The sequence below is a fragment of the Pipistrellus kuhlii genome, unplaced genomic scaffold (assembly GCF_014108245.1).
Source record: "Pipistrellus kuhlii isolate mPipKuh1 unplaced genomic scaffold, mPipKuh1.p scaffold_m20_p_10, whole genome shotgun sequence".
In the NCBI taxonomy this organism is placed as follows: domain Eukaryota; kingdom Metazoa; phylum Chordata; class Mammalia; order Chiroptera; family Vespertilionidae; genus Pipistrellus; species Pipistrellus kuhlii.
Window position 1 is genome coordinate 40,292,475 of NW_023425405.1, and position 25,354 is coordinate 40,317,828.

General features: G+C 36.6%; 1 protein-coding gene across 2 annotated transcripts in view; it reads right to left on the reverse strand.

Annotated features, from left to right (window-relative positions):
• Nucleotides 1–25,354, reverse strand: part of CFAP69 (cilia and flagella associated protein 69) — a 52,262-nt gene that overhangs the window by 9,437 nt on the left and 17,471 nt on the right. For both annotated transcript variants that reach the window (XM_045578459.1, XM_036429501.2), the window contains exons 7-17: nt 22,493–22,642; nt 22,212–22,389; nt 19,831–19,954; nt 17,469–17,517; nt 17,248–17,369; nt 15,249–15,465; nt 13,622–13,786; nt 9,475–9,593; nt 7,333–7,451; nt 4,567–4,648; nt 420–612 (exon numbers count right to left, since the gene is read on the reverse strand). In XM_045578459.1, coding sequence (XP_045434415.1) covers nt 420–612; nt 4,567–4,648; nt 7,333–7,451; nt 9,475–9,593; nt 13,622–13,786; nt 15,249–15,465; nt 17,248–17,369; nt 17,469–17,517; nt 19,831–19,954; nt 22,212–22,389; nt 22,493–22,642 — 1,518 coding nt within the window. The remainder of the gene's footprint in view (nt 1–419; nt 613–4,566; nt 4,649–7,332; nt 7,452–9,474; nt 9,594–13,621; nt 13,787–15,248; nt 15,466–17,247; nt 17,370–17,468; nt 17,518–19,830; nt 19,955–22,211; nt 22,390–22,492; nt 22,643–25,354) is intronic.

The following is a 25,354-nucleotide window of genomic DNA, read 5'->3' on the forward strand; positions in this document are numbered from 1 at the left end:
TCAGAATTTATTATGGCAAGCTGTGCAAACACCTGTGAAAAGAACTTTAAATAAAGGGATGAAAGTCTTTATACGTTCCTAGTATCTTCTTTTTTCTTTTTTTTTAAATTAAATTTACTGGGCTGACATTATACACGTTAATAATAACATTATATAAGTGACTAATAGCATTATATAAGCTTCAAGTTTACAATACTATAACACATCATTTGCATCTTGCGTGGTGTGCTCACCACCCAAAGTCTAGTCTCCTTCTGTCACCAAGAATTTGACCCCCTTTACTCTCTTTACCTTCCCCTGACCCTCCTTCCCTCTGGTAACTACCATACTGTTAGCTGTGTCTATTACTTTCCTCATCTTTATAAGATATTTAAAAAATGAGCCCAATTGCTTGTACTGACAATTATAAATACACTCACCAACAATCATCCCGCGTTTATCACGTAGTACCCCTAGTTCTTTTTCTTCCTTTCTCCACAATTTAATCAAAAGGCTGGCAGCTGTTTGATCCTTCTTCCCTCGCCACGTATTGACGTGAACCGGGGTTTTGGGATTATCACAAAATTCAACCATTATTGCAAGTATTAGATTACAGAATTTCTTCTGGTCCAACTTTTGCAAGGGAACAGAAAAAGAAAAAGTTGCAATAAATATTAAAAACTATTACCTGAAAAAAGGAGAAATATATGTATTAATCAGTGCTTCTTCTAAATGACTGCCTTATAAAATTGAAACTCTACTTAAGTATGACCTGTGCTAATTTCCTGTTAAAATAGAAGCCAATGGTAATGAATACATTTTCAAACATTAGGAATTAAAAAGAAGAAAAAGATTAAATGTAATTCTAATGTTGTTACAAAAACATACATCATGACCTAACATGAAACTGACTGATTGACGAGGAAAAGGAGAGAGCGCAAAAATAAGTAAATATGTTTATTTTAGGAGGAGTCAGGTCAACGGTGCTGTATATAAGTCACTGGAACAACAGGATCTTTCCCATTTACATGCTTTAAGGTATGTAAAGCCTCATAACAGCTATAACCTCATTGTTACTAAGAGAATTAGTGATGGTAAATGCAAGTGGTAGTCACATATGAAAATAATTTAAAATGAGGTGTAATTTTGTATTTTGAACATCAGCATCCATAAAAGTGTAAAGAATTTAAGGAAAATTATCAAGCATATTTCCTTTGTTTTGTGAGAACTAGTTTGCAGCAAAGCAAAATGTAGGCAGAAAAAAGTGATCCACAGCAATGGCCTCCACACAGTGATGGCTTCTGTGTGAAATATATTTTATTGATGAGCTCTTATAGCACACTGCTGATAGACTAGCAAAGGAAACGTAACCTGTTGTTCCAATTACAGTAATCATTTCCTCTTTTATTACATGAAGGATAATAACATTTACCTACTTTAGGGAGTTATTACCGTGAGTCATATGAGACTGCCTGTCACATAGTAAACTCTCAATAATATTTAACCACTATTGACAATTATTATTACACACTGAATAAACATTTTAGCTGATTACATTAAGCAGAACTCTCAATACAATGAATTTTTTTATATCTGTATTTTGTTTTTAGGAGAAGGGCTGAGGTTTATATAAAAACTTCATTAAAATGTTTGTAATTGTAATTTAACTTGACTGGTTTAAACTACATTAAGCACAATCAAGAAATTATATTCACAATAATGGAAAACATGTGCATAGTTTCAGAAACATCTAACTAATGTTACAATAACACTGTGTGTATATATGAATATAAAGTGTATATACAAATGCATGTGCATGTATAATGCCTGCGTACACACATCACTCCTCCTCCTCCCAACAGTGCAGGAGGTAAGTACTGCTGTTATATCTGTTTTGAGGAAGTTGATAGAGATATTAAGTGACTTATCCAAGTTACACAGCCAACACGTATTGGCTTCCAGCCTATGCTCACAGTCACTGTACTATAAGACCTGTCCTACCGGCCTTTGTACCTTCCCATCAAAGAAACCCTAACAGCAAAGGAGAGTGAACACAAGTGGGAAATATCTTTGAAGTCTTGCATATAATTGTAAATATTAATATGAAACTCAAGTATTTAATCTATGTTTAATATAACTCCTCACTTCCAAATCTATAGGGAAAAACAAGATTCCAGGAAGATGAAATTCATTTTGGGAGGTTGAGAATCCCCTGACGCAGCACCATGTGCCTCTGAGCATACTCGAACTGTATTCAGTGCAACGTGGTAAGTAGTTTCAGACCGCATTAGTAGAGGTACACATATATTCTTCTCTATATGTTTAACTTTCTGAACATCTGAAGGGTTTCTGGTTATGATTCAGTCCTATTTATCAAGGTGGTTATTTTAATAATTATTATTTATTTTTGTTTGTAATGTTTTATAGCTAATGAATTTGCTCTCTTATCTCTAGGGTCAACTAATTTTCTTTTATTATTATTATTTTTTTAACACTCATCCAGGGATATTTTTTTCCCATTGATTTTTAGAAAAAATGAAAGGGAGGGAGGATGGGTAGAGAAAGAGAGAGAAACATCAATGTGAGAGAGACACATCGATTGATTGCCTCCTCCTCCCTCATCCACTGCAACACTCCCCCATCAGGACTGGAGAACCTGCAACTAAGGTATGTGCCCTTGACTTGGAATTTAACCTATAACACTTCTATCTGTAAGCCGACACTCCAACAACGGAGCCAAACCAGGCAAGGCTAATTTTCTTTTATTTATTATTTTTCCTACTTGAGTTTTTAATATATATATCTTATCTAATAAAGAGGAAATATGCAGATTGACCATCACACTATAACAAGACGTTGAGCCCACAGCGGAGGCAGGAATCCCATAACACACGATGGCTGTATCCATAGAGGAGGCTGAGTTCCAATAAGAAGCCTTAATGGCAATCAGCAGGAACCTGAAGCTGTGCCCCTCCTCCCCCCAAACCCCCACTCCCCTGCCTGGTGGGGCTTGACAGGGGACCTCAGGCTGCACCCCCTGCCCCATCACCAGGCTGGGGGATCTCAGGCTGCCCCTCCCCCCACGTACCTCAGATCATGCCCCCTGTTCCAGCACTAGGCTGGAGAAACTGAGGCTGTGCCCCTGACCTGGCAGGGCTTGAAGGGGTGGGGCCAGCCGAGTCTGGATCTAACCCAATGGGGGTGGGGCTGGCTGGATCTGGGTCTTGCGTGATTTAAAGGCGCATGTGGGTGGGCGGGGACTTGACTCTGGTTCCCATGGTGAGCCCCAGACTCTGACAGGAGGAAGATTTTCATATATATTTTACTAATTTTCTTTCATCTCTGACACTTCTATTATAGAGAAAGGGCAAAGAGCAATATTAAAATATTTCCTCTAAATTCCTTTTTAAGTGCACAAATTTTGTGCATTGAGTCACTAGTATATGTGTGTGTGTGTTTGTGTGTGTGTGTGTGTGTACATATATGTGTATATATATATATATATATATATATATATATATATATATACACACACACACACACATATATTTAAAATTGATTTAAAAAAAGAAAATTGACTTGAGAGAGAGGAAGGGAGAGGGAGAGAGAGAAACATCAATGATGAGAAAGAATCATCCATTTGATTTGCCTCCTGCATGCCCGCTACTGAGGATCCAGCCGATAACCTTGGCATGTGCCATAACTGGGAATTGAACTATGACCTCTTGGTTCATGGGTGAACATTCAACCACTGAGCCACACCAGCTGGGCAAAAAAAATTTTTCAATTACAATTTACATTGAACTCTTTTTCTTTTAGAGAGATGAAAGGACACAAATAATGTTAGTCTCTTTGCTAAATCAAAATAGTTTGTTATTCTGTTAATAAAATCAGGCATTGGCAATCAACAGTGAGATAGCTAAAACTCTGTGAGGATATCTCACAAAGTTTTATTTAAACAAAAATTATACTTTTCTCAAACCCCCCACGTCATCTTGACTGTGAACTCATAACTGAGGCCAGTGGGGAGTTACTTTGACTATAAATGAGGGTCCTTGCCATTCTTCATAGCTGCTAAGTGGCAACCTCTTTCCTGGAAGGTTGCTCACTCCTGCTCATTCTGTAAAATGCTCCAGGCCACACTAGCTTCTTCACATTCCCTATACACTATACACAATTCTTTAAACATGCTGATCTTCATTCCTTTCTCTAATTGGCCCTTAACTTTTATTATTAAGAGATGAAGCTAAAAGTTATTAAACAATTACAGGTCTTGATAGTCTAGCACTTCATATACTGTTTCTTTAAAGATTGCTGGGGGAAACAGCACATAAAACAAATTCTATGTTGTCGTGGGTTTGGGAACACTGTCCTAAATAAACTGATTTCTTCACTGGAGTGATTTTCAGAGCCATTAATATGCAAATGAATATTATAAATCCCCAAAAGGGATTTTGCTTAAAACAAACGCTTAAATATTTTTGGGGAACATTTAATTACAAAACAATGTTTTGTGGTACTCAGTTTGGGAAGGGTTAATAAAGACTTTTTTTTGTTTTGTTTTACAACTGTTATAATCATACTTACTGCCAATAAATCCAAAAGGAGAAAAATGCCTTCCTTTTCAAGAAAGTAATCCTCTAAGGAATAACATGCCAAGATGCAGCACCTGAAATAAAAAAGGAAGTTATTCACTAAACAAGGATTTATTGTTAAACTCAATTTGTCAATTTATTGCTGTAAAATCTTTTTCAAATTACTTTTCTTCATTTCATAAAATCAAGTAATATTTTTACTTAAAAATTTAACTTTGAAGAGACTTTGCCAGTGTAGTTTAATTTCAACTATTTTAAAACCACGATCAATTAATTATTTTTCATAACTACCTATTGGCTTTTCTGTAGATGCAATATGCTCCTTTGCTTTCATGGATATTAATTATTCTTAGAGGTTTCCTCTGGTTTCTCTAGCAACTTTTTCTTTAAAACTTATCCATCTATTATCTCTTTCACAGTGTTGATATGTCTTATCTAATTTAAAAAAATATATATATATTTTTCTTGATTTCAGAGAGGAAGGGAGAGGGAGAGAGAGATGGAAGCATCAATGATGAGAGAGAATCATTGATTGGCTGTCTCCTGTGTACCCCTTACTGGGTATCTAGCCCACAACCCCAGGCATATGCCCTGACCAGGAATCAAACATTGAACTGCTTGGTGCTCAACCAATGAGCTACACTGACCAGGATCTTTCTTCTTTTTAATGCGGGCATTTATCATTGTAAACTTCCTCTTCGTATTTCTTTTGTGTTACTACATAAGTTTTGGTATGTTGTGTTTTCATTTCAGTTTGTCTTGAGAAATTTTCTAATTTCCTCTTTGTTTTTGTCTTTGATCCAATGGTTATTTCAGGAGTTTGATGTTCAATTTAAATTCATTTATGAGTTTTCCTCATTTCCTTTTGTTACTGATTTCTAGTTTTATTTCATTGTGAGCAAAAAATATATTTGGAATTATTTCTGTCTTCTTAAATTTATTAAGATTTGTTTTTGTGACCTGGCATGTGATCTATTCTAGAGAATATTGAATGTATGCTTATTAAAAAAAACTCTGACCCTAACCAGTTTGGCTCAGTGGGAGCGCATCGGGCCTGCGGACTGAAGGGTCCCAGGTTCGATTCCGGTCAAGGGCATGTACCTTGGTTGCAGGCACACCCCCAGTAGGGGGTGCGCAGGAGGCAGCTGATTGATGTTTCTCTCTCACTGATGTTTCTAACACTCTATCCCTCTCTCTTCTTTGTAAAAAAAAAAAAAAAAAAAAATTCAATAAAATACATTTAAAAAAACACACCAAAAGACAAAAAACTCTGTCTCAATTCTTAATTCACTTTTGACCATCAAATATGTGGGCTCCCCTTCCCCCAATACCAAATGGGTGTCCTACAATTCAATTTAATTCTGACACTATCTACCTGGAATTAGAATAAGAACTCACAGGTACTGGGTCCAGTCCCACAAGACTATACTGCCTCTGGCCCCACCTTGGATGCCAGTCCAGGTTGCTTCTGACCAACCAGCTGTATATTAGATGAGCCACCCTCCATGGGATGGAAATCTGTTAAAGAGGCTCACAGAACTAAGGAAAACGATGTACTCACTAGATTACTGTTTTGTTATAAAAGGGATGGAAGAGATGCAGCAGGCAAGGGAGGGAGAATCTCCATGTCCTCTTCTCAGAACCTCCATGTGTTCACAAGCTGCAAGCTCTTTCAGCCTCATAGCTTAGGGTTTGATGTAGCTTCATCATGGAGGCACAACTGGTTAAATCACTGGCCGTTAGCGACTAAACTCAATCCCCAGCCTTTCTCCCCTCCCTGGAGGTTGAGGGTGGGGGTGATATTTCCAACTCTCTAATCAATTATATGATTGGTTCCCCTGGAAACCAGCCCCCCATTCTGTTTCTATATATGGGGCTTCCAAAAATCATCTTATTAATATGAACTCAGCTGTGGTTGAAAGGGACTTGTTATGAATAACAAAATGTTTATTGCTCTGGAGATTTTAGAGAAACCGAGAATAAAAGATCAAATATTACAACAACAACAGATGCTTCCATTACTCTTATTGGCTAAAAAATTACAGGTGCTTCAGGAACTCAGTACTAGGAATTGACCAAATCTATATTTCTTATTATAAATCACAATATCACAGCAGCACTTGAAAAGAATATGTATTCTACTGCTATTGGATGGAATGTTCTGTATATATCTTAGGTTCATTTGATCTATAGTTATCAGTTTTGTTTTTATAATGTGTTGCAGTGTGTCTTTCATGAATACCACCCAAATATAACTAAATAGATATAGTGTTAATGATATATAAAACTCAAGTGACTTCCTCCAGGACAGTCTTGTAAATTACTAGTAATATTAAGGAAAGCAGTATTTTTTACTCTTAGAAATGCTACAAAGTTTGGGAAACAATATTGGTTAGGAAATACATAGTCAATTGGTTTTTAACTCCTTTAAGAAAAGATGAATGAGGAATTCAACAGTCTTCAAATGTAAGAATAATACTAATAGATGTTAGTGTTTTCCCAGACCAGGCTAAAATGGAATGGGTTCAAATCACAAAAAGAAGAATTTAAGTTTAGATACGAGAATTGATTGACAGACAAGATTATCTTCCAAAGAACACTGGTAAGTGTATTTTGGGGACTATTAAAAAAAATAAAAAAGGCATTGAGAGAGTTAACTTTCTGGTGTGATTTTGAGGAAAGAAAATTGGCACACATGGCTATCGAGATAACTTTCTTGTACTGTGATTCCATCTAACTTGAGTTCAGTAATACTCACCAAATGCTGTCCAATGTACTAAAAAGAAGTACAGTATAGCCTAATCCACTCTGAAACTTCTTCGGGTCTGTTTTCATTACATGAAGAACTATGTCCACTCCTTCAGTTCCAAAAATTTCCTAAGAGATTTATTTAAAATTATTTATTGAAATAAATAAGTAATCCCTTTCTTTCCTATTTCATCCTGTCTCCTAAAACTTTTTCTATCAGATAAATACAACATTGTTAGGAAAATACTACTTTTTCTTTTCTTTCTTTTCTTTTTTTGTTTCTGAATGGGTACTTACCTGTTCTCAGGAATTTAGGACAAACTATTTAAACCTAATCATTTTAAGAATGGGCATCAATCAATAGTCCAGCTTAATGTTCCTTTATATTTTGTTTTTTTCACTTTCTCTCTCTTTGAAAAAAATAAATCATAAGGCCTGTCCCATGATTTTTTTTCACAATATAATGGATATAGTCAATCATCATATCAGATGAATACTAGATAACAACAAGTAATTTAAGAGTCTAAAATTCGATCATGGAAAATTTTCTAACACTCCAAAAAGAGAAACAAATATATAAACATCAGTTAAAACATTAATAATCTATATCACATTATCAGTTAATATTTATCCCCTTCCAATTACCTTCCTCATTGCCTTGTTGTTCAGTTCTAGTTCCCAATAAGCAAGACTGAGTATTTTTCCAGAAATATAGTAACAGAGTGGCAATATAAGAAGTTGCATAAAAGCTTGGAGCTAAGGATGTATTTGCTGTTCCTGTTCTCTCTCTCTAAAATCCCTCTATTGAAACTTCCATACACTTTTTATTTTTATTGATTTCAGAGATTAGAAGGGAGATGGAGAGAGAAATAGAAAGATCAATTATGAGAGATAATCATTTTTTTGGCTGCCTCCTGCACACTTCCTACTGAGGATTGAGCCTTCAACATGGGCATGTGCCCTGACCGGGAATCAAACTTATGACTGCCTGATTCATAGGCCAATGCTCAACCACTGAACCATGCCAGCCAGTCTATACATTTTTTATTTTCATCTTTCCAATTCTGCCTCTTGTTTTTTAAGTTTTCAATTTGTGAGACTCAGAGTTTGCTATGAAGTTAAAAAAAATCAAAGGGAATCAGCTCTTTTCCAAACTTTTAGTTTTATATTTGAACCTGATTCAAACCCAAAACAGCATTTATATTGGTACAACTTACTTAGAATGGAAAAACTGTTTACCATTTCTTAAAAACATACACTTACTTTATGATCCATCAACTGCCCTATTATATATTTACCAAAGAGTCATGAAAACATTATGTCCACAAAAGACAAATACAATAATGTACATTGATGCTTCATATATAATAATCTCAAATGAAAACAACCGAAGTGTTTGTTAATAGGGGAATAGAGAAGCAAATTTTTGGTATATTTGTATAATCAAATATTATTCAGCAATATAATTAGCAATACTGATCATGCAACAACATGGATCTAATTCAGAAATATGATGGCTGGATGACAGGAACCAGATACAAAAAGACTAAATACTATGATTGCATCATTATAAAATTAAAGAATAGGCAAAACTAAGAGGATAGAAATCAGAATAGTGGTTTCCTGGAAGCAAGTGGGAGTATGATTACTAAGGAACACGAATGAATTTTATAGGGAGGTAACAATATTCTACATTTTAACAAGGTTTTTGGTTAAATGAATGTATGCATTTCTCAAAATCTACTGAACCATATACTTAAGACCTATACACTTTACTGTATATAATTGTACTATAATTATAAAAAATATTAAATTAAATCTCGATAAGATTAAAGAACACCAACATTTATGGGCACTTAATAAGAAAAAGCTCATAGCGTTAGGTCAGTGGTCAGCAAACTCATTAGTCAACAGAGCCAAATATCAACAGTATAACGATTGAAATTTCTTTTGAGAGCCGAAAACTGACTTCTGCTCATGGGCTATGAAGTCTCAGTCACACTATATGTGTGCATCCGCATGTGGTATTTTGTGGAAGAGCCACACTCAAGGGGTAAAAGAGCCGCATGTGGCTCGTGAGCCCAAGTTAGCTGACCACTGAGTTAGGAGATTGGAAGATCTAAACAAAACTTTTATTCACAGGCATACATACCTTCCTGGAAATATTATTTTCACAAAGAGAAGATAAAATAAGTAATATATCAGATTGAATTTCCAAAAGAATGGCCTCTTCCTTGTCATTAATCTTGTTTACTGTATATTTAAATATCCCTGATATAAGAAAATTAAAGAATGCAAAGTTAATGAACAGTATATTTTTATTTTAATCAATTATTGCTTTGAAATCCTTTCTTATAAAAATCTCAGCTAGAGAAATCATTTTAAAAGGGGCTATTTTCATTTCATAGTTGTCTAAAAGATGTAGACAGGTGATAGTGATTCATTGATCTCTCAATAAATCAGTAGCCCCATCTATATAGAATTTCTAGTATAGAATTAATGGAGTGTCATTAAGATACCCTAACAACTTAATATTTTTTTTTAAATATATTTTATTGATTTTGTACAGAGAGGAAGGGAGAGAGATAGAGAGCCAGAAACATCGGTGAGAGAGAGTCATCAATCAGCTGCCTCTTGCACACCCCCTACTGGGGATATGCCCACAACCAAGGTACATGCCCTTGACCCGAATCGAACCTGGGACCCTTCAGTCCCCAAGCCGTCGCTCTATCCATTGAGCCAAACCTGTCCCGGCTCAGTAAACAAAACCACTTAAAAATATGCAGTTTCGTGAGGTAGAATTGAGTACCTATGCAAATATATTACCAACATGCCTGATAATTGCTTGCCTTATCCCTTCTTTTCATGGCTAATAAGGTCAATTTTAAGCAAAGGTGGAAGACCTCTGTAAGTATTTTTGTTTTTGTTACTTCTTTCTGCATCCTCTCCTTATGTCTATGTGAAGGAGTCTTCAACAACTTTAGGTAGCAGTATTCTCATGTCCTTTAAAATCTCTCCCTTGCTTCTAATAAAATTTTAAAAAGACTTGAAAATAGCCACTTACTCTGATGCAATGATACTCACAATAAAATTTTGCCTCAAAAAATTTTTTTTCTTATAGCTCTGAGAGAGAAACAAAAGTCATTTTTTTCCTCTTTAAAGGGGTTACTGGCATTAGCGGACGGTGTGGAGCCAGGTTTGAAAGTAGGACCATGGAAATCACAGCCTATCTCCACAGTTGGCTCTGAATGAAAGATTCTTGGTCCTGTGAGGATGCATTACTGGTGAGGGGTCATCCCATAGGGAGACTAGTGAGCGTGCTGGAGGCCCAGTGCTGGAGGCAGGCCATGGCCTATATGCCTTTATCGGCAGCACCTTCTAGAAATCCACGCCTGCTGCCCATAGGTCTGCTTTTCCTTTCTAGGTTATCTCATTCTCCTTCCTACCCGGGTGCAGGCATGCCACTTTCCCTGTTGTCTGAACCACATGTTATATTAACACTGAATTACTTTGTTCACATTTCAGTACCTTTAACTCCCTGCCTTTCACCCTCTGTTTGTTCTATTCTAAATCATCTGATGTATTTCTTGCAGATTCCTCTTCCTAAAACAGCATTATGCACATAACTTCCCTAGTGGCTTCTCATGCCTAAAGAGGATGGAGTTCAAACTCTACTATCTCCTATTCAAAACTCTTTCTAGCCTGGCCCCTGACTAGACAATTAAACGTGCCTTCTTAAAACTCTGACTCTACTTAAGCTACTTCTGAACACACCATAATGCATATTTGAACACCATGTCTCTGCTCAAATTTTTTACTTTCTTGAAAGTAGCCTTATACCCCAATTCAATACAGGTTCCTATTAAGATTGCCAAGACCTCAGAAGAGGTGAAGGGATTAAGAAGTACAAATTGTGGTGAAGGCCTGGGGTGGGCTGGGGGCAAACTAGAAGAGGTCAATGAGGAAAAAGGGGGAGGGGGGGGGGGGCATATGTAACACTTTCAAAAATAACGATTTTTTAAAAAGGAAGAATTGGCTGTTACAAAATAGCTATGGGGATGTCAAGTACAGCATAGGGGATATAGTCAATAATGCTGTGATAACTGTGCATGGGAACAGGTGGGTACTGGAAATATCAAGGGGAACACTTTGTGAAGTGTGATTGTTGAACCGCTATGCTGTACACCTGAAGCCAATACAGACTGAAAGGGCAACTAATGGATTGGGAGAAAATATTTTTTTTAAGTATATTTTATTAATTTTACAGAGAGGAAGAGAGAGAGATAAGAGAGACAGAAACATCGATGAGAGAACATCTATCTATCAGTCGCCTCCTGCAAACCCCCCCCCCCCCCCCCCCACTGAGGATATACCTGCAACCAAGGTACACGCCTTTGACCAGAATGGAACCTGGGACCCTTCAGTCCGCAGGCCGATGCTCTATCCACTGAGCCAAACTGTCCTCGGCTGGGAGAAAATATTTTTAAATTATATATCTGACTCAGGATTAATATCCAGAATACATAAAACTCCTAAAACTCAACAACAAAATAAGCAACTGATTTTAAAATTGGCAAAGAACTAACTAGACATTTCTCCAAAGAAGATATACAAATGGTAACAATCTCATGAAAAGATGCTCAACATCAGTAATTTTTAGGGAAACGCAAATCAAAACCACAAGGAGATACTACCTCACACCCATTAGGATGGCAACTATGAAACAAGTATCAGAAAGGATGTAGAAAAACCGGAAAACCTGTGCACTGCTGGTGGGAATGTATAATAGTGCAGCCACTATAGAAAATAGCATTGCAATTCTTTTAAAAAATTAAAAATATAATTTCCATACGATCCAGTAATTCTACTTCTGGGTTAAATCCAAAATAATTGAAATGAGGGTTTCAGAGAAATATTTGTATACCCATGTTCATAGTAGCATTATTCACAACAGCCAAAAGGAAGAAGAAACCCAAGTCTCCATTGAAGGATGGGTGGATAAACGAAATACACTACGTACATACAATGCAATATTATTCATCCTTTAAAAGGGAGCATTTTCTGAGTGTGCCAGTGATGCCAGATGAGGAAAACTCAGCTGGCCTTGCTGGCTTTGAGGAGGATGGAGGAAGGGGACTATGAGCCAAGGAATCAGGTGGCCTCTGAAAGCTGGAGGAGGCAAGGGATTCTCCTCCAGTGCCTCCAGACAGAAACTAGCCCTGCCAACACCTTGATTTTAGCCCGGTAAGATGTGAGTTAGACGTCTGGACGATAGAATTTTAAGATAATAAATCTCTGTTGTTATAATGTTTTTAATAAAATAAATGGGAGGAAATTCTGACACATGGTACAATATGGCTGAAGTTTAAGGTCATTATGCTAAAATTGAAACAAGTCAGTCAGAAAAAGACAAATACTATATATTCTACTAATATGAGTGAAAGACCTACAGCAGTCAAATTCAAAGACACAGGGTAGAGTGGTATATGGCAGGGGCTGGAAGGAGACTAGCAAATTATTACTTAATGGGTACAGAGTTTCAGTTTTACAAGATCAAGAGAGTTCTGGAGATTGGTTGCAAAACAGTATGAATGTACTTAACACTAGTGAACTGCACACTTAAAAATGATGAAGATGTTAAATTTAACATTATATGTATTTTACAATTTAAACATTTTAAATAAAAAGTAAGAATAGTAAAGATAAAAAAATTGAGAGAAAAAAGAATTCTTCCTAAAACTTGTTTTTATTGTATAATCCCCCGAGGGATCCCAGATAAGAGAAGGTGCAGACCAGGCTGAGGGACACTTCTCCCCCCAACCCCCAACCCCTGCACGAATTTCATGCACTGAGCCTCTAGTACCCTGATATTTCATATCAGAAAAGAATCTCCAATGTACATTTCTGCATGTATCAGTGTTCTGGTATATCAGATGCACTAGAAAATGTACTGTTATCACCTCTTTTAAAATGACTTCAAAAGACTTGGTCAAAAAATGATAATCTAATTGTCAGAAGAATGAAATATAACAGTGGCCCATTTCAAAAATAAAGGTAGCCCTACATGAAATGGTATTTGAACTGAGAAAACAAATGTTTAAAGCATGGGTAATCATGATGTTTCAGTGAAGAAACTGATTTATAGCAACAATATGAAACAAAACAAAAAAAAATCAAGAAAACATTCAGGAGTTTCTCAGCTATAAAAGCAAAATAAAGTTGTAGGAAAACATTTTAAACAAAACTGCTCTAATTTGTAAATATTCTATTTCCATCAGTAACAAGCAAGTCCTACTTACCTATGAGTTGCTGAATTGTCCCCTTTTCGCAAAGATCCTGATTCACAGTCTCATCCTCAAGATGGATCATGGCTCTCAGGAGTCTTAAAGAGTAACGCAAGTGGGCAAACTTGTTGCCGCGGCCGCCTGTGCCGTGAAAACTGTTACCGTGACTGAAGAAGCATTCTGTGGAGAAATACTAATGAGTCACTTTGCATCAAGAAATTTAAAACATGAAACTTCAAATAAACCAAACAACGTATCAGACATCTACCTATAAGTTTACAAATTCTGTTTTCTACAGAAATAAAATGCCTTCCCTCTCCTCCTCCTATTCCCAGAATAGGAATCTGTATCTCTTGTAACTAGCTTCTATTACTCAACATTGTTTTAGAAATTATTCAAAGTGTCAAAAGTGGATCTAGATTGTTCATTTTAATTGCTTTTAGCATTCATTTTATAAATAAATCAGTTTTTCAATTTCCGAGTACAAACTGCTAAAATGAATATTCTTACTCCCACTGAGAAGAGTTTTGTCATGTAGAGTATGCCTCCAATGAATTTTACTGAAGTTTCCAAATTGTTCCCCAAAGTGGTTATACAGATGTAATGTATAAGACTAATAGATTCTTCCCAATTTGTTAAATGTGAAGTGGGAATTCATTATTATATTAATTTGCATTTCTCTGATTACCAATGGAGTTAAGTGTCTAATAATGTTTTATTCTTGAAAATTTGACATTTTCTCTGTCACCTGGCAGTCTCTATACTTTATTTTTCCATGGAGTTATTTTATTTTTGATATGTAGGAGTTTTTTATGAACCTGGACTCTAACCCTTTATTAGTCACAGGGGTAGTAAATGTCTTCTCTCATTTGTAGATTGCTCCCCTGATTTGTCATAGACATTTTATGTGTCAGTCTTCTCCTGTATAGTTTAAACACTCTTCTGGTTTTCCAGAGCTTTTCTACTCTGTTATCATAAAAGTATTTTCCCATGCTTTCTCCTAAGATTTTTACAGTTTAACTTCTCATATTTAGGGCTTTAATTCATTTTATAATTGATTTTTTTTAACATGGTGATAGGATCTAACTTTTTTTTCCCCACGGAGGGCTAACTGCCCTAGCACCAACCTTCCCTCTATGATTGGCAGTGTCATCTCTGATAAAGCCAACCTCCCGTATATTCCATTCCATTGATCTATTCCTGGTCTAGTACCACACAATTTTAATTACTATAGCTTTATGGTAGGTCTTGATAAATAGCAAGGCAAGTCCTTCTTTCTTCTTTATAACACGCATTCTTCAAAAGGTTGGAGTGGGAATTGAGCATACAACTGACGTACATAATCGAAGCCAGGACCCTTCAGTCTGAGGGCTGATGTTCTATCCTAGGGGTGTCAAACTCAATCAGAGAAGGGGCCAAAATCTAAAATCCAGCCTAAATCGCGGGCCGAATGGTTTACTGAACAGTCATAAACTGTCATTGTGATGGAAACGCAGCGGAGTGCAGTGATGACAACGCGGTGCGGGCCACATTGCAAAGCCTGGCGGGACGGATTTGGCCCGCGGGCCTTGTGTTTGACACGTGTTCTATCCATTGAGCCAAACCAGGGAGGGCTTGACAGGAATGGTTTTGGGCCACCCACCTTCACTTTCACACCATTCTAGAAAAGCCAGGATCCGAGCATTTCCCTGACACAACATATACTCTTCTATTAATAAAGGAGCCACTGTTGACAAAGTGGCAAGTGCATGCAGTTGTAATTCTTCATACTGTGCTGCAGACCACTCGATTATTTTGTGCTTCTCAGGCTTTTTTACATAGGTAAACAAAGCCAAAACAACTTTGCCATCAATTAATAGCTATGAAAAAGGCAAAAAGTACTTTGTTAGAAATTTAATTAAAACTATTTTATTTATTTAATCTAAGAAAGTTAAATAAAAGATTTCCTCTTTGGTGATTTATTGATAATCATTTCAAAACATTTCCTTCCTAAAGATCTCAACCTATGGTAATTACCCCAAACATAAAAATAAAAAAACCCAAACCAAACTCAACAATACACAGTTGGCTCTGATCTCCAACTCAATTCCCACTCCAACCAATCGATGTTTGTCTCTCTCCCTGTCTTTTTACCTCCCTTCCACTCTTTACATCTATCATTTTAATAGTTATATAATATTCCACTATAATAAACCATATTTTGTTGAATATTTTCTACCTGGCACTTAAGAAAATACATTTAAGTTATACACACACACACTCACACACACATATATATATTTGATATAATAAAGTTGTAACCATAAATATATTTTTTCTTTTCTGAGCATTTTTAAATATATATATTCCTCAAAGTGGCATGACCAAGAACATTCTGAGCTCTTTTAATCATCATAATAATCCCCTGAGGTAGGTGTTACACCCAATCTGAAGTAGAGATATGTGGGATTTAGAGAAACTAAACCTGCTAGTATTCAAGATCACATAGCTAGAAAGTGACAGCACTGGATTCCATCTGACAGGAGCCTTACCCTCTATGCAAACCGCTTTTATATTATCATTCAAGATGCTGACAGAGTAATTCCCAGTTCGTTTTCATGGTAACTCCCTGGAGATTGAATGAGTTTTAGGACTAAAATGAAATTTCACTTAACGTGGGAAATAACCAAACTAATGGGAATGTAAGCAGTACATTTTTTTTCTGCCCCTTTACAGTTTATGAAGCCTTCAACTTAATCTCATGAATCAATCTCATAACAGCCTTGTAAGCAGGACAGGAGTTTCATAATCTTCCTTTTATAGAAGGAGGGACTGAGCCTCAGAAATTGTAGGTGATTTTGCCAAGACCACATAGCTAGTAGGTGACAAATCAGAAGTAAAATTCAGCCCCAGTGTTCTTCAAATTATATCATGCTGTTACGTAGGTTATAAAGTATTAAGACAAATTCATGGATAATAATAATAATTAAAAAAAAACAACGTAAAGACATTAGGTTGGAATGGAGAAGGGCAGGTTAAAAAGATTTGAAATTGGCAGCAGATGTTAGCATGCCTCCAGTATTGTGGTCGGTAAACTGTGGCTCACGAGCCACATGCGGCTCTTTGGCCCCTTGAGTGTGGCTCTTCCACAAAATACTACGGCCTGGGCAAGTCCATTTTGAAGAAGTGGCATTAGAAGTTTAAAAAATTTGGCTCTCAAAAGAAATTTCAATCGTCGTACTGTTGATATTTGGCTCTGTTGACTAATGAATTTGCCGACAACTGCTCCAGCAGAACCAACCCTTGTTGCTAAGGTCAGAGACAGACTATTGTTGCTATGGTCAGAGAGAGACTATTTTGCTAGATGGGCCTATGTGGATCTTCTTTCGTTTTATGTTCTCTTATTGAGGGGATCTAAACGTGTAACTAAATCTCTAAGTTTCTCCTGTTTTTCTTTGGTTTATGTGATCTATGTTTAGGTAAGTTCACTGTTTATTTACTGATAATCAAAGGAAATTTTGAAAAGGTGAAACTCTAGCCAATAAGAGTTTGTTACTTTCTATGGTAAACATTTTGGTTGATAAAAGATTTTTAGCCATGACTTTTAAAAAGTTATACTACAAGGTGAGTTGCTTTTAATATTTGTCTTAATTATGCTTTACCTGTACTGTAGTCAAATCTTTACATAAGATCACAAGTATATTGAACAGCAATTTCTTCAACTCAAAATCTTCATAGGAATTAGAAAGCTTAAGACCTTTCACCAAAGGATTTTCACTTTTAACTGTGTGTGTGGGGGGAAACAGAAACAGTAAAATAAAAGCTAAAATGATATAGTAGATTCATCAAGCTAATTGTAGGTTGAAAGTTTTATGGTTTTTACCTTCATTAAAGGTTGCAAATAGTATCAAATCCCTGGTAAAGCCACATTCCTAATACAGATACATAAAACAAACAGAGTGGAAAGTAAGTTACAGATGCCCACATTTATCTAATATTCAAGTATCTTTACTAGATTTCCCTTATTTATTTGATTGAGCCTGAAACCCGGGCATGTGCCCTGACCAGGAATCCAACCATGATCTCATGGTTCATAGGTTGATACTCAACCACTGAGCCATGTTGGCCAGGCAAAAGTAGTTCTTTTCAATAGTTTTCCTTCTTAAACAACCCTGTTCCCACCTTAGCCCCAACTACTGTCATTACATCAAAGGTTTAGGCAAAAGAAAACGAAACAGTTCCTACTTACCATGAAAAGCCCTGAAGAGTGACCAGAATTGCAAGCATTTCCCTGTGAGGGAACTCATTCCTGACAGATTGGACTTTGTCAGGTAGCGTTTATAAGGGCAAACCCTGGACTTTTGAGCTTGCAGTTTTACATACCTACTGTTTAGAATCAAGATGGTTCCTTTAAAATGTGAAGATGTTATTTCTTTGACTCACATTCAGAAAACTTACATGAATGTTTGCAAGGATGCTAATGAGAACTTACTCACTGACCAAGGCTTCCAGAGAAGCATATATGTCTGCATTCACATGGCAGCCTTGACAAGGAAGCTATGTTGGCCTGCTTCCCCTTTTGCACAGTGTGAATTCCATGACTGTTCTCTTATTTGGGATCACTTGATGCCCATTAACTTGGGGTTGTGGCCTTCATTGCCAAGTTTCCTTTAAATACAACTTAGAAAGTATGAGGCTGATAGGTGAATAGTGTCAGCAAAGATCTCTACACTAGGATGTCAATCATCTAGTGACTTTCACATTATAAAATATGGGGAAGCTAAGCTTCTGATGTAGCTGAGTAGCTCCTACCTCTTGCAGGTAACAATTATCAATTCTAATAAAATATATAAAAACAATTATCTGTGACCAAAACCAAACAGATATTGGAGGAGAGTTAGGACTTTGAGGAAGTGACATTGTCTGAGTTTTCCCTTAAAAAAAAAAAAAGGCTTACAAAATAAGTAAATTTGCAATCTTGGTGGCTTGAAGAACCACAGAGGACAGGAGCAACCACAGGGCAACTCCTGCCACTGGAAAGTGAAGGGATAAATCCCATAAAGAAGAGAGCCAGTCCTAGCTGGTTTGGCTCCGTGGATACAGCATCCACCTGTGGGCTGAAGGTTTGATTCCAGTCAAGGGCACATGCCCAGGTTGCAGGCTCAATCCTCAATAGGGGGCATGCAGGAGGCAGCCAATCAGTGATTCTCTCTCACCATTGTTTCTTTCTCCCCCTGTCGCTTCCTCTCTGAAATCAATAAAAATACATATAAAAAATGGAGAGAGCCAGAGGAAGGGAACCCCATATTCTGTATATAAAATTCCCAAATCTCTGGCTGATGCCTGAACCATGTAAGGGCAGGGCATACTTAAGCATTTCACATGAAACAAAAAGAAATGAACTGAGATTGGAGCTGCCATTTACTGTTGGGATGAGTTTAGCCAAACGAAATGCCTATTAATACAAAACAAAACAAAACAAAACAAAAAAACACTTTTCAGAGGAATACACATAATGAATGGAATGACAGAAACTCTCAGCCAAGAAATATAAATTATAGAAAGAAATCAAAAGGAAATTTTAAAACTGATAAAGATAACATCCTATCTAATAAAAGAGTAATATTCAAATTGACCATCATTCCAACACATAAGATGGCTGCCCTGGGATTGGGCCTAAATGGGCATTTGGACATCCCTCTCACAATGAAGGAATGCTGGCTCCCAACTGCTTGCCTTGCTAGCCTTCCTGATTGTCCCTAACCCCTTTTGCCTACCAGCCTGATTACCCCCTAACCATTCCCCTGTCAGCCTGATTGCCCCTAACTGCCCATCCTGCAGGCCTTGTCACCCTTAACTGCCCTGCTGAGATTTTCAGATAAAAATAATACACAAAACAAAACTAAGAGAATATGTTGCCAACAGCCAGCATTACAAGAAATAGAACATTAAGTTGTTCAGGTAAAAGAGAAATAATAGCAGCTAAAAACTCATATCAGGAAGGAAAGAAACACATTATACATGGTAAATATGTGAATAAATTATAAAATAAGAACACCTCAAGTTCCCAAAGGCAATGGGAAGAAGAATTGGCTGTGTGTGACTATACTGGTGACCAATCTGACATTACCACAGAACTTGGCATTACAACAAAGTACATAAATATTATGACATAGTTTACTGCTCCCTCCCCACACTCCCACCCCCATCCACAATCTAAATTAATACAATTCACTCATACTTACAATCATAGGTGCTTCAGGATTTTGAGATATAATTGTAGTGATCACTAATATATCGTTTCTAAGCTGACGATCATAATCACTAAAACCTCTTGTAAACAGATGTTTAAAAACTTCCTTTAAAGTTCTGGAAAGTAAAATCATACTTTTAAAACCACATTCTTATGGAAATATTACTTATGTGTCTATCAACAAAATCTTCTTTTTATATTATTCATTGCAAAGCATTTCTAGTCTTTTCTATATTTCCAAATCTGCCTTTAACACTAAGTTCTAGCCCTGACTGGTTTGGCTCAGTGGTAGAGCGTCGGTCTGCGGACTGAAAGGTCCCATGTTTGATTCCGGTCAAGGGCATGTACCTTGGTTGCAGGCACATCCCCAGTAGGGGGTGTGCAGGAGGCAGCTGATAGATGTTTCTCTCTCATGGATGTTCCTGACTCTCTATTCCTCTCCCTTCCTCTCTGTAAAAAATCAATAAATATATTAACACTAAGTTCCAAAGTATTTCTGATGAACAAAACAGAAGCTGCCCAGAGGGGTCTGTGTCACCGAGGTGAGCACAGATGCCTCTGGCTGCATATGTTTTCATCATTAAAGTACAATTAACTTCTGAAAATAAATGTAAATAAAAATAATTTATGCCGAAACTGGTTTGGCTCAGTGGATAGAACGTTGGTCTGCGGACTGAAAGGTCCCGGGTTCGATTCCGGTCAAGGGCATGTACACTGGTTGCGGGCCCATCCCCGATGGGGGATGTGCAGGAGGCAGCTGGCCGATGTTTCTCTCTCAACGATGTTTCTAGCTCTCTATCTCTCTTCCTTCCTCTCTGTGGAAAATCAATAAAATATATTTTTTAAAAATTTTGTTACAGTCTTAACATTAGGTAGAAACAAAATTAATGGAGAATGAAGTGTTCATATTTAATAATATACAAACCAGTAGTGAGAATTCATCAATCCAATCTATGCATGATGATCAAAATTAAGAGTCAATTACTTCAATTTCCTTTTTAAACGTTACTTAAAAGGCTTTTCTTTGTTCTTAGGATAAAGTTCTACCTTGTTACCAAGGCTTAGCAGGCCTTTCAGGTTATGGTCCCTGCTAACATTGTTAGCTTCATCTCTCACTATTTTACGTTGAATTTTCTGCTCTCATCCATATTGAATTTCTTTTAGTTTTTTTTATTTTGCTAAATTCTATTTTCACTTCTGTTCTCTTGTCTAGGATGCTCTCTGCATGCAGAACTCTCCTGTGTTGCCAATTCTTTTTATTATCCAGATACCAGGCTAGGGTTCATGAGGAAGCATTCAGTAACTCTCCGAGTCTGGGTCAGGTTCCCTGTACAAAGCGCAGCAAATTGCTTCCTAGGACCACTTACTCTTCTTGTGATAACAGTGCCCTTATTTTTATTTAGGCTTCAGTCTTTCCTCAGTTTTGGTCTTGTGAGCAGCCTTCAGCTTCCTTTTAGCCAAAGAGCATTCTTTCTCTTTGTCACTAGTAATTCCCTCTGGAATGTGAATTTGGTCCATAGGGACTCAATTCCAAGATTTTCTCTCTGCTTTCCGAAGAGCACACTTTCTCTCCTGCTGATTTGCGGTTATGACTCTGGTCTCCCCAGGTAGAGCTTGTGAATAAAACCAACACAGTGGAAGACAGGGCAGAGAGATGAAGGCCTAAGCCCTGCTATTTGCCGAGCTTTGAATACAGCTGCACCCGAAACCAGTTTTGCCCTTGATTTTTAGTTTTAAAGCTCAGCAATTTCTTACAATTGCTTCAATCAGTTGGGTTGTATGTTCAGTCACTTGCAAACAAAAATGTACTGGCTCACCCTCTCCTGGAAAACACCTTACAATAATGTCTTCCATAGCATTTAGTAGGCTCGCAATGAGTTGCTATTTAATTGTCTGTCTCTCCTAACATAACAAATTCCATGAAAGCAGAGACCATGTCTGTATTGTTTTCAATTGTCTTTCTATGGCCTACTACTGAACTTGGCACAGAGCAAACAATAATTACTTAATAAATAAATGAATGAGTAACTCACAGGCTTACTCTTATTTTTGCTAATGTTTATTCAGAAATTAGAAGACAATATTCAAAAATACATTTATTGAATGAACAAATGAAATAGTTCTTTTAAATGTCTATATACCTATTCAAAGACATTTTAGTTCTTTATATTCTAGCTAGTACTTTAAATTCCTTCCACATAAGGAAAAAAAAAAAAAAAGCTTGCTATGTGCAGATGCATTTATACAACGGCACAAAAGAAATGTCCTGCAACATAGCCATTGCCTGAATCAAAGCCCAATGAAACACAAATTCAAACAAAAATATTATGTCACAAGGTTAAAAAACATTCCTAGCTAACCACATATACTTACACCAAACACTCCAAGTTACTAAGTTGTTTTATGATTTCTTCTTTTGACGATTTTTCTAGTAAGTTCCAGAGTATTTCTGATGAACGAAACAGAAGCTGCCCAGAGGGGTCTGGGTCATTGAGGTGAGCACAGATGCCTCTGGCTGCATATGCTCTCATCATTAGAGTACAATTAACTTCTGAAAATAAGTGTAAATAAAAATAATTTATGTTACAGTCTTGACATTAGGTAGAAACAAAATTAGTGGAGAATGAAGTGTTCATATTTAATAATATACAAACCAGAAGTTGAGAGATGTTGCAGAGCTTTAAGGACCCAAAGTTTCTCAACAAGTTGATTTTCAAGCAAGTCCAATGAATGAACCATTGTTTTTGCCAATCCTCCAACTTCAGCCATTTGAATCTTATATGTTGGGCTAGCTTGCTGGTAACCTAAAAACAATTAGTTAATAAACATGTGCAGTCATTTCACATAGTATCATCTACATTAAGTTAAAGGAATGAATAATTTATCAATAACCAACAACAAAATGTATAAAAAGTGTATGGCATTTTAAAATGGTTAGCAGAGGGACAGGCAAACTTTTTCTAGAAAAGGCCAGCAATTTTAGACCTTGTGGTCATAAAGTTGCTGTTGCAAATACTCAACTCTGCTACCATACTATGAAAACAGGCATAAAGAATGTAAAAATAAGTGGGCATAGCTGTGTTCCAATAAAACTTTATGTATAGTAGGCCCTTTTGGCCTGTGGTCCATAGCTTGTTGATCCCACAAATTTGGGGGCATATCTTAAATTCTGAAAAGGAACAATATTTTTTAGTAGATAGATCTTTTGTTAGTAGATAGATCTTTCCATAAAGAAAAATGTTATGATTACAGACACTGAACGTTTTCACTGTTCAAGTCAATGCATTGTTACTTCAGTGCTTTCAAGAACCAGCAATTATGTGATGTTGGCAATGAAATAAGAGGTAAAATGTAATGCAGTTCTGATAGATGCTAATGAATATAATATTAGGGAAGTCTGATTCTAGGTGATATGTCTCATAAGCATTTCCTTCTTCTTTAGCTTTCATGAGAAATACTGCCTCTCCTTTTTGACATGTGATGAGATTAAATGAACATCAGTGCATGTTTGCTCATCTGAGATGCAGCCACTTTCTCTCTCAGTGATATAACTCACCTACCTCCCTTACTTCTTGACTTTTGAGAGCAGCTAGATTTCTTGCCATAGTTCTGAGATGTCGCAGTTTGTCTTATCTTTCTGAATTTGAGGCCTGACCCTGTTCAAGACCATCCCTTCCTGTGATGGGCCTGGCACTTAAAACATATGAAGAGGAAAACAAAAACGCCTATAATTTCACCATCCAGAGATAACAATATTAACACTTTGGTATATTTTCTTTTTAAATATATTTTATTGATTTTTTTACAGAGAGGAAGAGAAAGGTATAGAGAGTTAGAAACATCGATCAGCTGCCTCCTGCACACCCCCTACTGGGGATGTGCCCGCAACCAAGGTACATGCCCTTGACCGGAATCGAACCCAGGACCTTTTAGTCCACAGGCCGACACTCTATCCACTGAGCCAAATCGGATTCAGCCACTTTGGTATATTTTCTGCTGACACATCAATGTATGCATATTACTTTAGCAATATACTACATGTATGTAGAATTGTATATTCTACTACAGCCACTAAACATTTTATAGTAAGCTTTTCACCTCATCACAAATCTTGATTTTTACTTGCATAATAGTCTATGGTAGGTACAGACCAAAAAGTATACTTTATATCTACTATATCTTTTTCTATTGATTTTACAATTCTATAAAAAGACATAGTAAGAGTAAAGCCTTGATCCCTATCCCCCCGGGCTACGTCTCTTACAATTGCCATACTGAGGGCTTTTCAGCTGTGACTGCAGACGTCCAGCTGTGCCTATCACTTAAAATCAACTGTGAAACCGTTAGCGAGAGCATGGTTTATGGCTCCTAATGTTCGGAGTCTTATCAAAGTAAGGTCAAGCTCACTTCTTGGCACCTTCTCTCCTGTTGTATCTCATACACTTCTCCTTCTATCTGAAAGATGAGTGCTTCCATTTTACCAAGCTTAACACTAAGCTTTTGCTCTTAATTCCATCCTCTCATGCTTTCTTTGGGAATTTCACCCTCCCATCTCCTCTGCCTGTAAACTTCATTTTTAGACAAATTAGAAACAACATATTTTTCTTTGATCTTGCTACCAGTTAGGCTGTTCACCAACTTCCTTCTTTTTCTGATCTTAAAATGTAAGTCTGCATTCGCTCCCATTGCCTCCACTTTCAGAATGCTCTTTAATCCTGTACGTGCTCTAACCACTTTACTGTATGGTAATAATGTGACAAAGGTTAACCATAACTTTCCAGGTACCATATTACCTTGGCCTTTTCATTCCTCAATTACAGGCCTCTGCAGTATTGGCCACCGAGATCATTTCTTTCTTCATCAAACATTCATTCATTGGCACTCAAGACATGCCTATCTTTAGATTTTCTTCCTCTCTTTAAACCTCCTTTCACTGCCAATTTCTCGGAATCTTCCCCCACCCCCCAAAGCCAATAGGGACACTCTCCATGATGTTATTCTTATTCCCTTGTTTTTGGCAAACTCAACCATTCTGATGGCTTCAATTTTCATCTCTATTTGTATAAAATCCAAATCTGTATTTCTGGTCTCTTCTTTTAGTATCTAATGTCTACTATCTACCAAATACTTCCACTTTTCTATCTCATGAATAGTGCAAATCTGGCATTTAAAAATATTTTTATTCATTTCTTTACTTCAGATGTCTTCCCATTTTTCCCTAGTTAAAGAAGTAATCTTTGTTTTCTACTACGGCATCTTATTTCCACTTATCTTAAGAAACATGTAACTTAAAAAATGTAATTTATATCTTCTCTCCCTTCCTAGATTGATTATAAATTATAGAAACTATGAAGGAGGTCCTAAATGACATGGTATCCTCCACAGTGCCAGTGCTTTTTGCTTACTATCACCCAATTCAGTGTGATTCACACAATTAGAAAAGAATAAATAATATTAGCAACACTATTAATTAACATTAACTAATAATAATAAACTAATTTGGGTATGACTTTAAA